This window comes from Ammospiza nelsoni, chromosome 6, assembly GCF_027579445.1.
Source record: "Ammospiza nelsoni isolate bAmmNel1 chromosome 6, bAmmNel1.pri, whole genome shotgun sequence".
Taxonomy (NCBI): domain Eukaryota; kingdom Metazoa; phylum Chordata; class Aves; order Passeriformes; family Passerellidae; genus Ammospiza; species Ammospiza nelsoni.
In genome coordinates, this window is record NC_080638.1 from 58,249,436 (window position 1) to 58,268,072 (window position 18,637).

Genomic DNA, 18,637 nt, shown 5'->3' on the forward strand with positions numbered 1-18,637 from the left:
ACATGCTGATATTTCTTCCCATTCTCCCTCTTGGAGGTGAAATGTGAGACATCCTGCTTGAGTCATTTATTGCTGCTGAGGAGTGATGACTGCATGGCAGTGGGCATTGTGCTTGTTACTTATCAGCTGCAGGGCAGGATTTTGTTGGAATGCTCTTGTCACTGAACAGCTCCTGGCCAGGCCTGCAGCCTTGCAGGAGGAATTTGTGGGGAAAGGTGCAGAGGATCTGACAGCATCATCCTCTGCTTCAGTTACAAAACACGTATCTTGTGTCAGGTTTACATGTGTATTGCTTTGGGTGAAACAATGCATGCTTGCATAAAGAAGGACATTATCCACATCTCTTGGAAGTTGCCTCCTGATGATTAATTCTTTACTGTGTTTTTCCCTTCATGCTTGAAGAAGGTTTGATATCTCACTTGGAGCTGCTGTGCTCTAAGCCATCTTCTTCAGGATAAAAACTTGGTGTCATTTGAATGCATACAGCTTCTTAATATCTAGATAGCACTTATTGCAAGTGTTTGGATAACTGAGAAGTCAGTTTATAAAGGCAGACTTAAAATGAAAGGTTCCCCTCCAAGCTAACACTGAATATGACAGTTTTTTTTTGTCTAGAGAGTATTATCCATGAAATTATAAGATACTGATATAGGAATATCTTCCCAGCCATCATAAACTTTATTGCCTCTACAATTTAGCTAGCAACCTGAAAATGTTCTTTATTTCTCTTCATGCTCTATAATGTGGAATTCTTCTGCCTGGAAAGAATCAGAGTTTTTTAGGGTAAATGTCAGTTAATTAAAAGGACTTTATAGGTATCTGAAGGCATGGGGCTGGCTCCTTGCTGCAGTGTATGTAATACATAATGGGAGCTAATAAAGGAAAAAGCCAGTCTTTGCAAGAATCCTCTTGTAAGGTTCCCTATTTGATGCTTTCTGGGGGAACCAAGATGAATCTCACATGGAACAGCTCCCAAATCCCCCCTTTTTCCCAGCTCTGCCCCATTTCCCACAGGACTGAGCTGCACTGAGAAGTGTTGGACTGCAGCAGGACAGAGAGAACATACTGAAGGTGGCTCTCAGGTGCAGAAATCATGAATGTTGCCTCCTTTGGGTTCTCAGCCTGGGGGATTCAAACTTTGCTGCCTTCCCTGGGGAGGCAGGGATGTGCTCCAGGGTCTGAGCTCTTCCCCTCCCCATCTCGTGGCTGAGGAGGAGCAGAACCCATGGGGCATCCAGAACAGGAATATGTGTTCCTATGGGAAAGAGCAGTAGCAGTGAAATGCATGACCTGTGTGCTGCACTGGAGAGCACCATTAATTAAAATACCAGATATTAATAATGGACATCACAAAATACTGCCCTCAGCAGCCAAAGAGGCTTGGCTCTATGTCTAAAGAGCCCTCACTTCTGTCAGTCATACTCTAAAACCCCCAAAACTCAACCAGAGCATTGCAGAGGCAGTGCAGCCACATTTCCCACATTTCTTTAAAGCACAGAATTGGAGCCTTAGGAATCTGCTTTGGTTAGAGCATTGAAGAGCATTGATCTGTTCCTCCAACAAACCTCATCATCACAAATCACTGACCCGATTTTTCTTCTGCTTCTGTATAAATTAAAGCTTGTCTTTTGCATCCTTGATATAAGGAAAACATATTCAAATATTTGCAGCACTTTACTACAGGGTGGGAAAGCAGCACTGTTTTATCACCCTGTGTGTCTCAGCTGTGTGGGTCTCTGGGATCCCACGGCACTGGGATCATAGTGGTTTTGTGTCAGACATGGTGCTATGGGAGATACATAATTCATTGTCCCTGCAGATAACATTACAATGTGCTTAGAAACTGCCAGGCCACTTCCTTGTTGAATTATGAGATTGGTAAACATACACGTTAAAATTTAGCAGAGAATTTTTAAAGTCTTGTGGGAAAGGTTTCAATAAAATGCTGCTGTTGAGTGCTGGGATTTGCCATTGAAAAGGCTATTTTTTTTTTTTAAAGAAGGATATTTCTTAAGAAATTCTGCCAGGACCATGCAATACATAATACATAAGTAACTATGGTGCAGATGAGTTACTGTGTGTTACTTATGGGAGCAGTAAATTCGAGATAAAAAATTCAGCAGGAATAAAATATTGATGCCATTATGCAATAATCTCTCCATACCAAAACGTTCTGCACTGTTCAACGGTGTGTTGCTTTGTTGTGAAGCTTCAGTAAATCATGCCATGTGAGGCATTTAAATCATGCCATTGGTTGTATCTACACTGCAGAGTGTCTGTGTGGAAATACCTGGTGGGGTTGGCATCTCGTGGAGCCCTTGCCAGGGAACAGCAGGTTTGAGGGACAGAGAGTGATGCTGAGGATGCAGATCTGCCCAAAAGTGTCAGGCAGCTTGTTGGGTTTGGAAAACAGGGCACACAAATGAAACAGTTGTCTTACTACAAAGCACATTGCCAGGGTGAGGTGGGATTTTTTTTTTTCCTGATGTGGGTTTAAAAACGTGTTTATTGAGTGCAAAAAATGCAGCTTCACAGGGACAAGCCCCGTGCGAGCAGAGGGAGTCAGAGAGGTCTGGGACACTGTGGCAGATGGTGTGTCTCTGCTTACTTGTGTGCTCACCACTTGCTCTGTTAGTGCTGAAAGGAGGAGGAGGAGGAGGAGGAGGGAGAAGGGAGGAGGAAGGGGCTTTGCTTACCAGAGAGAGTAAAAGTAATGAAAATTTTTCCCAGGCTCACCCAGGAGGCTGTGAATTTGCTGCAGACCAGAAAGCTGTTGAAACTTACTGGACTGTAAGCAAGACTTGAGAAAAGGGATATTTAAAAGCCACCTTGCTCTCATAAAATACAGTGACAGAGTTCAAAACCCTCGTTTTCTGAGAGGGTGCAGGCAGCTGACTGAAGATTGGACTGACTTTTCTTGTTACTTGCGCTCCAATCTGTTATTGCTGGGTGATGCGTGGGAGACCTATGATGTACGACAATGTAACAGTGACCAAAACCTGCTGTAAAGCCATTCCTTGTAAATGGAAAATTACTTCAAAAAGTGTCTAACCAGTCAAAAGAGTCAAAACTCCAGCAACCCCCCAGCAACTCCAGCAGAAGCAGCAAAATTGATGATGGAAGGAAGGATCAGCCTCCTGGCTGAAGGAAGGATCAGTCTCCTGGTTGATGTGTTCCCTCCTGGGTGAAGGTGTCACCAGCAGCTTGGGGGTCTGGAGGGTAGAGAGAACCCCTCCATTGGTTTGAGTTTGGATTTTTAGTGCCCCAGCTCCTGAGCCAGTGGCTATTGAGCTGTGGATGGGGGCAGTGTGGAAGAAGAAGAGGTGTGAGAATTCGTGCTGAGGCAGGAGGTGATGGCTGCCCTTGGTGGTCACTGGGCCAGTGCTTTATTTTCTGGTTAAGGAGCTGTGCTGTGCTTGTCTGATCTCTCCTTTCCTTCTCCTGCTCCTCTTTGCTAATGGGAGTGTTTGTCTGATGTGGATTCAGCAGCAAGCAGCAGGTCCCACCTGTGGTGGCAGAGGGCCAGATCCCCAGCTCTCTGTGCACAGCAGAGCTGGAAGTCCATTACAAGCATATGAAAGATCCTATTATGTATTTTCTTTAGGTGAATAAAACCCAAAGGATTTTTTTTTTTTTTTTTTAATGTTTGTACCATTGTCAGGTCACAGTTGGATGCTTTTATCAGCTTGCTGAGCTTTTATTCTGTCTTTACCCAATGGCCTTTTAAAAACATCTGAAGACTTTCAATTCCTCCAAAGACACACAGTGGTAATAATCTTCTGTTTATTTGTCAGGAAAAAAATTAAGCCATTTTTCTGGGCCCTAACTATTAGAAGGATGAATGGAGCCACTTAAAATGTTAACACCATTTGAAGCCAGGAGTGCTGTAGAGTCTATGGAACAAAAAGTTTAAGTATAGAAAAAAAAAAAAAAGACCAGCAATTTTGGTTAATAGGGGAGTTTCACCTAGTTGAGCAATGGTTTTATTCCCTTTGTTATCATCAGTGAAGAAAAAAACTGGCCTCTGTGTAAACTTAGAATTTTTTGTTGGCTGGGATTCTCAGTGGTTATCTGGAGTCTCTGTGGAGTGAAACATCAGGCTTGTCACTTCTGCAGTGATGGGGAAGTTCTTGTGAATAATGAGGGGATGTAGAATCAGGATGCAAAGTTGTGGTAATGAGCCCCCTACAACTCAGGACAGTGTGTTGTTAACAGATGGGATCAGGAAATGGCACAGCAGGATCCTGAAGTCGCCTTTTTTTTTTTTTTCCTTTTCCCTTTTCACTTGCTAGAGCCAGACTCTGATAATCAAGTCTGTCTGGGACAATGCTGTAATGCTTCCAGTGATATAACTCTTTATGGTTATATAACTCTATATAATGATACAAGTCTATCTCAGAGTGTGACAGGGCTATAAAAAGTGTAGTAGTTGCAGAAATATGCACTTATGGCTTGCTAATCCTTGCTAAGCCTATAATTCTGATCCTTTTATATCTTTAATAAGTGCAAGTTATTAAGCATATATAACTAGTTGCACATGGGAACCTTTTTTTTTCCTTGAGGGGGTATCCATCCTGGTGATAATAGAAGAAGTGGGTGGAGGGATTAGAGCATGAAAATAAGGTTTCTACCTTTAGCTGAAGCGCAGTGTACCCTGTTGAGTACATCACCTTGACAGTAATCCATCACACTAATTTAATAGGTTACAATTTTGATATCCTTAACATGTTTTTATAGCTCTTTTCTGTGGCTATAATAACAAGGGTCACAATAGAGACCCACTTGTTCTCATGCTGCTTCCTTCTGCTGTGATCTGCAGTTTGCCTCCCTTCCTGGCAGCAAGGAGATCACCTCCAGTTCTCCATTCTCCCCTGGGTCTAGAGTGCAGCATCCAGGGACTCCTGGGCTGGGAGAAAGGGCTTTGGTTTGGGAGGGGTGACAAGAATGGGCATTTGCCAGGACACCAGGTGGGTTTTCAGTGCCAAGAGCAGACAGCTCAGTGCAATGATGCTGAGAGAGAATATCTTTCAGTATTTAGATAGTTAAGATAATATTCTTATAAAATGCTATTTTAGGTAGTATTTTAAAGCATCCATTTGAGATAGGCACAGCTTGCCAGTTACCTGGAAGACCTTCCAAGGTTGCTTTTTTCCTGTTCCTGCAGGACAGATACCCCTGTTATTCATCCCTGTTATGTCTTCAGTGGTGTGCTGCTGGCACTTTCTGCAGACACTGCACAGGCTAAATAGTCACAGAGAGATTTTCTTCCTCACTTTCCGGAGTGATGCTCCAAGGCCTTATTTCCATTTCCTCTTCCTCCTTTGTATCCTTTTTTTGCTTTACTACTGCTGGAGACCCACCATGGTGAAGACAAGGGAATTTCCATTTCCATATCCAGGGCTGCTTAGTTTCTTTCACAGAAATGAAAATCTTTTTTACTGAATCTGATACAGCCTTTGGAGCCCTTTGTGTGCTCCATCAGCAACCCATCAATGCACATTAACTGTCTGCAAATTTCTGTAAGTTTAATGTGCAATGAAAATGAAATCCCATTGAAATGAAATCTAGCCCTGTGAGAGATTGAATTAAACTGGAAGCTGATCTTTGAAGCAGAAGCTCTTTGTAGATGGATACACTTTGTGTGTAGAAAACTGAACACTCATCATTAGCCAAATCTAAAATAATAACTATAAATGTAGTGGGGTTTAAAAGTCTGATCTGTGTAACACGGGGCATTCCACTTCACTGAGTTGCTCCTCTGCTGAACCCATGAACTTGTGTGTAACTAAATCATCCCCTCCAGGGAGGCATCCAGTATTGATTTAGGAGAGGCTGAGCATCCACTACATTACTCACTATGTTTTGTGCTTCTCCATTAGGCTTTTGGCATTAAAGAAGTGTCAAATTAGCCTGGCTTCAGCTTCTTGAAGTGGCATCTTCTTATGTCTTCTTTCCCACTGTATTAAGAAAGTCCCACTAAGGCACTTACACATATAATCAGCTCATCACTGTGCCTCCATTTGATAAAGGAAATGAGTTCAGCTCCTTAAACCTCTGTCTAGACTGAGTTTGGAGGTCTGCTGATGGCAGATATGTGGATATTTTAGCTGCCCTTTAATCCAGCTCATTGGCAGCAGTAGGGATGAAGCTGTGGTGGCCTGGATTTCATCCTCCCAGGTTCCCAGTGAGTTTCTGCAGCAATTATTGTGGCCAGGTGGGTTTCCAGCTAATTCCTCATTATTGCTCATTGCTCAGCCTCCAAGCCCAGTTCTTACTGTTATGTATCCAAGGAGCAGGTGACTTTTTGCCAAAGCCAATTACATGCTGAATTGCTCATCTGCCAAGACCTTTGGATCCTTTTCAGACCTGTTCTTTGCCTGGGACATTTCCCCCTCCTGTGCTGGAGTTAAAATTTTCATTGCTTTTCTCTGGATGACTGTTTTCCATTTAAAACATGTTTTAATGGCACATGCCCAGGCATCAAGCACAGCATCCTGACTGTCCTCAGTGCTGTTTAATATTCCTCTAATCCTCCTGTCATTTGACACTTCTATCAGTCATTTTATGAGGACTTTCATACCCTGGAGATAAGCACTGAATAGGATGCCTGGCCACTGGTGTCCAGAAGGATCCCAATAATAAATTTTTACTATTTCCTACTGCTCCTTGTTTGATACTTGCCAAGCAATAAATTCTTCACCCATTTAACCTGTAATTTACTGAGGTGTGTGGTCTCAATATCTTGTTGAGAGTGTCAGACAAAGGTCAGTTTGGTGAAGATTGCTGTGCAAGAGGCTTTGGCCACTCTGTGTCTCTGGGGTGATTCAAATGCAGAACCAGGATGAGATGATGTGATAGGATGAGCACTTTGCTATCTGACCAACTTGTACAAGCCAGTTAACTGATATTTACAGTAATGAATTTTTTTCCCCTTCTTCTTCCCCAAAATTGCACCTGTTTTTGTACTATGGGAAGTAGTTCCCCTGTGTTTGTGTATAAAGTTTAGCCTTATTTGCAGAAAAGTGAAGTGTAAGAAGTTGGGCAATGTACATTTAAGGCTATTTGAGAATTAAATTAAAAAATATTTTGTAATTTTAAAATGTATGCCTAGTGTAGTCTAGAGTTATATAAATCTTAGCTCTCCTTATCAGTAGATCTCAAAATGGCTTGCAAATTAGGTAATTTGCATTATCTTCATTTTAATGAGGAGAAGCTGAAGCTCAGAGAGGTAAAATGATATGCCCAAGATTACCCATTAGTTCTTCATCCATACTGAGCTCCTCAGCAGTTGCAGTGGGTGGATGGTAACTGGGAAGACAACACTGAGCAAGAAAGGAAGTTGGATGTAAAAATTATCCCAGGAGTGCAGTGTGTTTTCAGACAGTGGAACACGCAGAGTTTCAATTCCAGAAACTTATCCCAATATTTTGAATTTCATTTTAATAGACTCCAAGTCCAGAAATATTTTTACTGCACCATGGGAATGATTGAACATTGTTTGACTATTAAGCTGTTTATTCAGGAATCTTGTTTATTCCCCTCTGTCTCTAAAAACCCAATACTGGGATTATCAAGTTTTTCAGAGACAGTGAACTCTTTCAGACATACTTTGCCTGCAGTAAAGAGCAAACAGCCAGCCATTGTCATGATTTTACTGCTGGAGAGCCTAGAAAGAGTTAGGATTTATACATGCTAACTATTTATGCCAAAGGATGATCTGTGTTACCAATTGAATCCCACACTTCCTAACTCTGAGCAGTGCCAGCTCTTTGCTCTTGTGGGTAAGTCATAAATTATGTATTATTTAAGCATTCTGCATGTTTTGTGCTTCTCAATGACATCAGAACAATCTGCCCATGGCTGGGATCTGTTTCCTGTGCTCCTGCAGCAGGAATCAACACCAGCACTGCTGGAATTGCCCTCTGCAATTGTTTTTTCACACTGAATATAATTCTTAACCCAAGTGTATTCCCTGTAATCTAAGGTAGGGGATAGTTCCCTGTTATACTGATTTAAAAGTCACCATTATTTAAGACCAGACAAACCCTGACAAAAAGGTTAATTGCAACCCAGTAGAGCTGCATTAATGCTTTATTAGGGGCAGCTAGTCATGTCGAGGTTTTTCAGAGCAAGTGCACCATAAAGAACATTAACATTTCACCTTGAGATTTTAAACTCTTCATAAACTCTGATGTATGAATTTAGCTTTAAAATAACATAATGTAGTTTATGAACTAAATATTTTTTTCAGTGTGGCTGCTAGCTGGGTGGTTAGATCTGCATTTGGAACTGTACACAAACCCAGTCAGAGAGACTGCAAATTTTCAACTCCTAATTAAATTATGGTGAGAGTTCTAAAAGTTTTATCACTTGCATTTAGTTATATTTGAAAATATTTTCTGTTTTGTGAGCTTTGTGAGCTTGGAAATCCTTCTGATTCCAAGGTTTTGTCTCCACATAACCTTCAGGAAAGAGTCTCAGACGTCTTTTCCAACCTAAACGATTCAATGATTCTGTCTCATCCATTCCAGCATCAATTCTGCGTGGGGAAGCCTCCCTTGCTGCACTTTGTTTGGACAGATTTTTACTCTGTTTTTTTGGTTTTTTTTATGCTCTGCCATACACTGCATCAACATCTTGGAGTTGGCTGATGTTTCTCCCTGCCCAGGGAAGGCAGCCGGGATGAGGAGCAGGGTTGGAGCTGCTGGGGGTGTTTGTGTGCTGGACCATCTGCAGGCTGTGGTGTTGAGGAGCAGGCTGGTGGCCAGAAGGGCACAGAGAGGTCCCTGTGGCAGGGCAAGGGTGCAGCTGGCAGAAATGTGAAAATGAGAGGTCTCTGGAAAGGATTTTGCACACAGAGAAGGCAGCGAGTGCAGCAGTGGAGGGGAGGTTTGTGCAGAGCAGCTGCCACAGAGCTGTGCCCATCCCAGAGATGCTGCACAGATGTGCCCATCCCAGCTGTTCAATGTAAAACAGAATGATGGATTTGGGATCCCAGGGAGAGAGATGTGTGGGCATAATCCTGCTGTTGTTGGAGGAGGAGCTGATGGAAATGCATGTGCTGTAGTGAGCGGGATAGTTTGGACTTTCTGGTGGTGGAGGGACAAAAGGATCAACTCATAACCTTGAAATACCATTTCCCCCTCAGGCACCAGGAAGTTTCTGTAGTGGTGTATAAATCTATACATTCATAAACCACTGAGTGGCTAAATGAGATCCTCAGATCCTTCTGGAAAGCTTTTCCTCTGAGGAGGTGTTTGGGTGCTCTGACTTGCTTCACCTGACTACTCCCTTCCTCCACCTCGTGCTCCTGCACTCCCCCAGGAATCCTGTCACAGCATCAACACCTTCAACCAGTGTCACAGCATCTAAGGTTTAGAAAAAATACCTTTTTTAAAAATGAATTTGGTATTCCTGTTTTTATTTCTCTTCAGAGAAACCTCTGGCTCAGCTGTTGTGTGAAGGACATCACAAAGTCATCCTTGTCTCAGTTAGACCCACAGTCAGAGGGCTGTCAAACTGGCAGTCTGGTTTAGGGCAAGAGGCATGGAGAATAGTGGATGTAAAATATGGAATTGTGTCTAAAATAAACGGAGGAAGAAGGAACTTTCCTACTTTGGAGGGCAGCATTACAGCTGGGCCAAGGCAGAGAACAGTTTAGCCCATGTCTATCAGCATGTTTGCCTTTTTTATGTCCTGTTCTTGTAACTGTTAAACCTCCAGTTTACTAAGAATGCAGTAATTTTACTTTGAATAATGGATAGAAACAGGCAAATATTTTGCTAGGTTCCTGTTTAAGAGATTTTTGTTTTGTATCCTAAGAGTGAATGCAGATCATGAGGGCTTTTTTTAAAGCAGGGGAATAAATGCTTCTTATTTTGTCCTTGGATAAGAAAGTAATTAAAGAGAACCAGGGGAAACAATCATTTTATTTATAAGCTATTCCAGAATTTTCCATTTGAGGTGGTTCACATCTTTATGTGGAACACCCAGTTTAACTGCTTGTAAGGAGAAGCAGCTGCTGGCCTGATCTGGTGTGTGACCTGATGATGATGCTTTTCTGAGTGCAGTGGTGCAAGTTCAGGGTGCTTTTTTTCAGGCAGTGCTGTGGAAGAAAGATGCAATCCAGCTGAGCTGCAGACAGCATCAAAAGTGTTGCATTTTCTCATAGTTACATTTTTGGTTTTGCCCCTTTTACACCTGCTATTTGTGCATCTCCTTTTCTCCTTCCAGACTGAAAATATCTGTGAGGACAGATGGTCACTAATACTTGGGATAAAATTATCATTATTTTCAAGTGTCTGTCTAAAGAGGAAAAGAAAGGAGAGAATCGTTTGAAGAAACATTGACAGCAGTAGGCAGCTATGCAAATTTTCCCTGGTCTATTTAAACATACACATTGGTTTTAAATATAATTCTGAACTTGTCTAGTCTACAACAAGGTCAAGAAAGAGAGAAATGTAGCCTGTGCAGATTATTTCAGACATAAGGCAGCCTGTGTGCATTTTCACCTTCCCACTCATGACCCAGCATCTTGCTGTTGCTGTGTTTTTAATTCTCTTGGGTTGTAAATAGGAAACAAAAGAACTTGGTACTTTTTTTTTCACACTATTGCAGATGGGTAGATTGGAGCAGGTAAAATGATGCTGGACTCGGTGCTGAGTTGGAGAAAAAAGTCATGTTAGTGTATTCTGTGCTTCCAGTGTCCAGAATCATGGGCTTCACAGGGCTGAAAGAAATGTGATAATGTGAATTCTCTAAATGAGGCTGGAAGGGTTTTGCAGAAGGTCTGCTCTGGCACAAAGCAAAGCTTTGGCCTTGGTGGAAAAAGGAGACAATGAAATGGTTTGTCCTGTGAAAAGAAGAGGTCACAGCAGATGAGCAGAGTGGTAACTTTGAATGCTAAAATGTGTGGCTTCTTTCTTTCACATGATATTGATGATTTCATGTCGTGGTAAAGAAGGATTGAAAAAAATGATAGTTTTTCCTTTCTTTTTATTTTTACAGCTAAAGGGTTGGTGTTTTCTGGTGTGCAGCTTATTGCTCCATCATCCCTAACTTCCCCAGGAATTCTGCATTTGTGGTTAATGCAGGACAGATGCTTTCCTTACCTAGAACAGTGACAAGGGATTTCTCACCAGTTCTGCTTTTATAAGAGAGACATTTTAAATCCTATATTTTTGAGAGGGATCTCTCAGCCTGCAAAACACCATGACAGAGGGTTTCTAGAGGGTACATGAAGCCATCTCCTATCGTTGCCAGCCTCTGACTCTTCTCCAAATCCTTCTCACTGCAGTAACTGACCACACCAGTGAGGAGGAGATGGGAGGGATCTCCCTCCTGGACCTGCTGGCAGTTCTGTGTCTCACTCAGTCAAGGATTTCCATCATGGACACATTCAGCTCAGTCCTCTGGGAATCCCCACATCATTTTCTGCCAAACCACTTCCCAGCATGTGTTGTCCATGGGGTTGTACCTCCTTAAGTACAGGACTTTTCACTTCTGCCTGCTGGACATCCCCACGTCCCTGTCAGGAGCTGGAGTAGTGACAACACTGGGATGTGACAAATGAGAGTGATTTGGGCTGCACCCAGCAGTTTGTCTGTAGTGGTTTTGTGTTTGTTGAGCACTTTTCCATCACTCTTGTATCAGCTGTGAGGCAGGATGACAAGATAAAGGTTGGGGACTGGCCCATATTTGTCTTATGGACCACAGGGAAATATTTTTCCAGGGGAAGAGGACCATGACTGAATACCTGAATGTGTGAGTACCTGCCCAGGACTGGAAGTGAGTGAACACCGTCCTGGAGAAGAGCTGCTCTTTTTCCCTGGTTCTTCTGTGTGTTTGCAGTGACCCAAAATAAATCACCTGCACGCAATGTGGCCTCCAGCAATTACTAGAAATGCTGGGGCAGAGCTGTCACAACGCTGTTACCAGGCTCACTTGGTCTTTGAAATTGCTGGTTTAGAAAAATAAAGAACAGTTCTGACTTGTGTCTTAAAGCTTCTGCAGTTTTAGAGACAAATAGGAGAAAGAAAAGTGCAAGGATTTTTAATAGAAATTAATAGTTCACAGATCACTGTATTCTGCCTTGACCTTGTTAAATAGAGAAAGTGCATATTCCTAATTGAATATCCCTGTAAGCTCCAGAAGAACAAGACATATCCAAAGCTCACATTTAAAGTTTACATTTGAAAAGTTAATAAAATGCTTCTATTTTTTACCTTTTCCCAGTGAATTTTTTATGTGCATTTTTGAGGTCATGTATAAATAGCCAGACACAAATGTTTGTGCAGTGCTGGTGGCGTGTCATGATATTTTAAGCTGTTCTGATTGTGAAATGATGAACAATGGATTTACATTTGTGTGTATGTGATATGTATGTGGTAAATGGCAAAGCCAAGTTTGTACTTTATTTTTTTCTTGAAGTTTTACTGTCTTTTCTGTTCTCCGCTTGCTATTTTGTCTCCCTCAGGGCTTCCCTTAACATTCCAAGTCTCTGACTTGGAATTTAAAGGCATTTAAAATATAAAGCATTTAAAAATAAGCCTAGCACTGGCACAGGTTGCCCAGAGCAGCTCTGGGTGCCCCATCCCTGGGAGTGTTCAGGGCCAGGTTGGATGGGCTTGGAGCACCCTGATCTGGTGGAAGGTGTCCCTATCGATGGCAGGAGATTGGAATGAGAGGATCTTTAAGGTCTCTTCCAACCCAAACCATTCTGTGATTCTGTGATGATTCTAATGTAGAAATGCTATGTTTCCTTTCTCAGATACTAATATTTTCCCTAATTTTCAGCATTCAAATTAAATGAAAGTGAAACCTTCTCCTGAACCCCTTTCCTGTCTATAATTGATATTTTATCCACAACTCTCTGATAAAACAACGACATTATACCTGGCTAAACTGAATGTTCAGCATCTCCTTCCATGTCCTTGGGAATATGTTTCCTTCCTACAGATACTTGGATTTTCAGTTTTTCTGCTCAATACTGTGGTGCTACACTGCTGAAAATCCTGGCGTTTTCTTTGCTGCACCCATCTACCCCATCCACTGATGCATCCCCACCATCACAAGCACTGGGGTGTTTTTCCAGCAGGAATGACTTGCTGACACGTCTCTGGGTTGGTGCTGCTGTCAGTGACAAACTGCTTCTTGCCAGGTGCTGCAGGAAAATGTTCCTCAGGGACAGCTCAGTGTGTGGGTCCCAGGCTACAGTTAAAGCAGATGTTTATCATTAGTATAATAGCTATATTTATTTCTTAATGCCATTTGAAATCAAGTTCTTAATCTGAATTCAAATGCTTAATCATATTTTTTCTTCTAGTTTGAAGCATTACTCGTAGTGCAGTCTTTTTAATTTTTTTCCAGTTTATTTTTGTCCCTGAAGTCTAGCTGAGGTAAAAACCAGTAAAGACTTAAGGATCAGACTTTGGGGGCTGCTCCAGTGGTCCTGAATCAGCAGGAGCCTTTCTGTAGCTGGGAAGGATTTTCCTTCAACAGGATTTGCAGGCTTGGGAAGATTTTGCCTGAACTTCAGTGGCTTAGAATTAGATTTCAGCAGCAGAGAATGTCCCCAGAAGGCTGAAAACAAGATGTCATCCCTCTAACACAATGTCTCCAGAAGGCAGAGGAGAGAATGTTTTGATTCCTTTCACATTTACCTGTGCTGCCTTGAAGGAGCAGCATTTTCCCGCTTTTGCAAGCTCTTTAAACGCGGAGCCTGAAGCCTCTCTGTGCGGCAATTTAGAGAAACCATTCATGTCTGAGACTGAACATTGCTGAGCAGAAAGGAGCTTTACTAGCGCTGGATGATGCCTGGGTAGTTCTGATGTGATTTCTGACACGGTTCCCTTCTTTCCCTGCAGGCTGGACCAAGTTTGCCCGGCTGACGCGGGCGCTGACCAACAGCCGCAGCGTGCTGCAGCAGCTGACGCCCATGAACAAGGCTGAGGTGGTGCACAAGCACTCCCGCCTGGCTGAAGTAAGTGCCTGTCCTGGGTTGGCTATATGATGCTTTTATCCCCCATCATCTTGTCCTGAATAATAAGTTTTGCACCTTTAAGGCTTGTTGCAGAGAGTGAAGGGGGGAGAAAAGAAGCTGCAGTTTGTTTTCTGACACTGCACTCACTCCTCCACATCCCTGCTCCTGGGCTGTTGTCTGCGGATGGACAGACAGCAGGACAGAGCTCTCCTTTGTTTTAGTTAGTTTTAACTAGCTGAGGCAAAGAAGTTCCCTGGACTGTGGGTTTTTTTCCCTTTTCTTTGGACCTGTTCAAACCTGCTCTGGATTGAACACGCAGGAGAGCAGCGGCAGCTCCACCTGAGGCCCACCAGGCCGGGCCCGGGCCGCGGCATTTCCAGCACTGAGAGACTGATCAGAGACTGAGTGAGCTGATCTGCAACTCAGGGAGAGGACTTTCTGTTTGTCATCTCTTTTGGAGCAGCAAGGGGTTCTATTGTTTAATATTGTTTAGGTTTTATTGTTTAATAAACAGGTTTTTTTCCACTTTTCACCAAGGAGGTATTTTCTCCTGCTCCGGTTGTGGGGAGGGAATGATTGAATCTGCTTTCCTAGAGGAGCCCTTTGGGGGTTCTCTCCAAAATTTGCTCTGAACCAGGACAGTGGTGTGGACACCAGCCTGCTCCCTTCCTGGGGAGGTGGGGGAAAGAAAATCCACCCTAATTCCCATTTGGAAAGGATTTTCTTAGAGGAAAATATTTCCCGACTCTGATTTTTTCAGCCTTGCCTCTACTCGTCGTAAAGCAGCTCCACGTGACAAGCTCACGTGTGTAGGACAGGTCATAAAACACTTTTACTTAAATGACACTATTTCTGTGCACACAGTCCTCAGCTTCCTGGGTGTTCCTTAACTTGGGGTGCAGAGTGTGCTTCTCTGCTGTGCTGTCTCACAGGGACATGGAACCAGGTTTGATGTCCTTGAATCTCTCTCCCAGGAAAATGGGATTGTTTGAGAAACCTCTTGGAAGCATCCCTGTCTAGGTCCCCATGGCCTGCATATAATACCCTGATCTTGACTTTCCTGCAAAGCCATTGCTATGATATTTCCCCCATCACTTTTATCTTCAGAACTGATGAAATGAACTCTTTGGCAGGTTGCAAATATCTCCTTAACAGTGCAGGTGGTGCAACAAGTGAATACCTTCAGGTTAACTTATGAAACAGAGATACTGCCTTCACCTTCATGTCCACTGGTAATGAAAAATAAATTGGTCAAAAATACAGGGTCAAAATATATGAGCTACTGAAAAAGACAGCCCTTATGCCACAGAACTTATCCTGGCAAGTGGCTGTGGAGACCACTGAACTATAATGATTATTTCTATCATGCTGCATGTAAATCACCAAAGAATACACAATATCTTGTTAGTCAGCTGCATTCACCACAGACTGTCTGAATTATTTCTGTGTACAGCTAATAAAAATTACTGGTAACTGTTAAGTCTGATAAGGTGAGCAGCACATTCTGCAAGGGATGAGCTGTGAAGATAATGCTCCTCCTCAGATACAGAAATATGGAAAATGGGGCCTGTGCAGCAATGGTGAACCCCCCTCAGTCTGCCTTCCTCACAGCACTTTGTCTACAAAGCACTTTCCAGCCATAAAGTACTTTTAAGAGAGGAGTTTGCACACTCTGCAAGCAACTTCTCCTGAGTGCAACCTCATCCCAGCTATTCCTGAGCACACCTACTCCCTTACTTGAGGTTCTGCTTGAGGTAGAACTGATAGCAACTTTAAATGTTTGATTTTTTTGTTTTCATTACCTTTCCGGTTTTATCAAAGTGAACTTTGATAATAAAAATCTCAAATTATCGTGATGAAAACCCACAGTTTTCATGTGTTGGCAGCGTGGCGTTTTCCCTTGAATGATCCCATACCAATAGCTTGGATAAATGACAGATTATTGACACCTCATGCTTTTCAAAATCATGATGGTTCATTGTCCTGTAAATCCACTTACAGCCATTCTTGGAAATTGTTCACCAGGACCACTATAGCTAGAGGAAAAAAAAATGGCAAGGGAGATTTAGATCAGGGAGCAGCAAAACCTCAAGTAAGGGAGTAGGTGTGCTCAGGAATAGCTGGGATGAGGTTGCACTCAGGAGAAATTGCTTGCAGAGTGTGCAAACTCCTCTCTTAAAAGTACTTTATGGCTGGAAAGTGATTTGTAGGCAAAGTGCTGTGAGGAAGGCAGACTGAGGGGGGGTTCACCGTTGCTATACAGGTCCCATTTTCCATATTTCTGTATCTGAGGAGCAGCACTGTCTTCACAGCTCATCCCTTGCAGAATGTGCTGCTCACCTTATCAGACTTAACAGTTACCAGTAATTTTTATTAGCTGTACACAGAAATAATTCAGACAGTCTGTGGTGAATGCAGCTGACTAACAAGATACTGTGTATTCTTTGGTGATTAAAAATCCATGCAGCATGAAAGAAATAATCATTATAGTTCAGTGGTCTCCACAGCCACTTGCCACCCACTCACCATGTCAAACTCAGCATGAGATTATGTTAAGAATAATAATTATGCTTTTACAGTATCGTGGGAGCTCCCAAGCACTCCACCACCAGAGGCACAGGGAACTATCAAGCATATGTTAATCACATTCTGCTTGGGCCCTAAGTAGTTTATTTTTCCAGCTCTAGTAAGGACATTTCCAGCTCCTGCCCCAGTGAACAAGGCAGGGAACAAACAGGCCTGAGGAAACCAGAGAAAGAAGTCCCAGAGCTGATTTATCAGCAAAGTGTTGGGCACTGATGTGTCCAAAGAGATATCTGGAGATCACAACCTGGAGTTTGATATTTTATATGTCTCACCAGGGGTTTGGCATCTGTGCTTGTCTCTGGCAAGTGCCATTGGTACCACACCACTCCACAGAGGACTCTGGGTTACACTGGGGCTGGCGTGACACGAGGCTGTTGGCAAAGGGAGCAGCCACGGACTCCTGGAGGTCTCTGCTGCTCTCCCACTGCTGCCTGTGTACTGGTCCAGTGCTTTTCTGGCCATGGGATAATTCTGTGCAATTCTGCTGACCCTGTAGAAAAGAACTGGCTAATTTATGGAACAAGTTAGTTTTTCATTATGTCAGCTCCATTGACTTTCCCTACAGATCCTGATTGCTCAATATGGGCTGAGGGAGGGTGGGACCAGGTAGGCAGGAGCAGGTTTGCATCCCTTCAGCCTGACACTGGCCAGGATTTGACATCTTGGGAAGGCACATTCCCCATCACAGAATGAGGGAGGCTGCTGTCGTTGTCCCTTGGTGTTTCCTGGAGAACAGATTTTCAGCAGAGCCAGACTTTTACTGTCTGATCTCAACAACAGCTTTCTCTTAAAAACACCTAAAAGACAAGACTGCAAAGAATTAATGGAGAATCCCTATCTGTGGTGCTTGAGTTCATATTCTTAGGTATTATACAGTTTATTCAGAGCCATTTACTCCTCTCCATTGAGGAAGGAAGGATCCTGTGTTTCATCAGCCTCACACATCTGAGGCTGCTGTTTTCAATCCTGGAAATATGGTGCATCATCCAGTATGGGGCAGGTGTTAGGCTGAAATGAGTTTTAAAGTTGCTGTAATTACTTATTTTATCCCATATAGACTTCAGATCCCCAGATGGATCCCCAAATGGATCTTTCAGTTGTCAGTGCAATAAATTACCATGTGTGTGTTCCTTTGTGTTTTTGTCTCTTGTGTTGGACTGAGATAAGAGGTAATTAGATTAACTGGGAATGCCTTAAGTGAATTTGGCTTGGTTTTTGCAGTGTTTCCAGTTCCACAATTTTACAGCAGTGAGCATGCAGGAGATTATAGTCCTATGCAGAAAAAATGAGAAGTAATTACAGGAAATAAAGGAGAACCCACTAGTGATACTGAGCTTGTGGGAGCAACAACTTTTTGAAGAAAATACGAAGGAAGTGTGATATTGGCAGGGTTTTAGGCAGAGGTTGTGCACATGGTGCCTCATTTTAGGAGGTCAGCCATCAAGGCTGGGGTCACCTTTGATAAGGTGTTGCTCTGGCTCAGCAGTGATTTAAAAAAGAGGTCAGGCACAAAGAATTAGTCTTGTAACTATTACAAATCTGAATGAGTGTTCATGTTGAGATTATGTGTTAGGAAGAAACTCCTTTTTCTGAGGCTGGTGAGGCATGGGAGCAGGTTGCCAGAGAAGCTGAGGCTGGCCCATCCCTGAAAGTGCTCAAGGCCAGGTTGTGTAGGGCTTGGAACAACCTGATGTAGTGGAAGATTCCCTGCCCATGGCAGGGTGGTTGGAGATAGATCATCTTTTAGGTCCCTTCCAACCTAAACCATTCTGTGATTTTTTGTTCATAACTGCAAAGCATCTGCTGGTGTGGCAGTACCCAAAACCTCTGTATTGGAGCCTCTCTTCCCTGGCTGTTGGCATGGTTTCCCCTCAGTCCATCTGCAAAGACCTTCCTTTTTGCAGGAATATCCTGAGATGCCATGCTGCTCCCATTCGTTGAGTGATAGCTGCCTCTACATGTTCTAAATAAATCAGATTATTTAGAAACTGTGGGTTGCCTTGCAATGTCCAATGAGCACAGTCCCATCTCTGTTGCTCCTCACAGAAATCTGTAGGACCCATCACTGGA

The 18,637-nt window shown here is 43.0% G+C and overlaps 1 protein-coding gene across 1 annotated transcript in view; it reads left to right on the forward strand.

Moving 5' to 3' along the window:
- Positions 1–18,637, forward strand: part of KCNH5 (potassium voltage-gated channel subfamily H member 5) — a 151,800-nt gene that overhangs the window by 24,418 nt on the left and 108,745 nt on the right. The window contains exon 5 of the mRNA XM_059474554.1: positions 13,866–13,981. Within this exon, the coding sequence (XP_059330537.1) occupies positions 13,866–13,981 (116 nt within the window). The remainder of the gene's footprint in view (positions 1–13,865; positions 13,982–18,637) is intronic.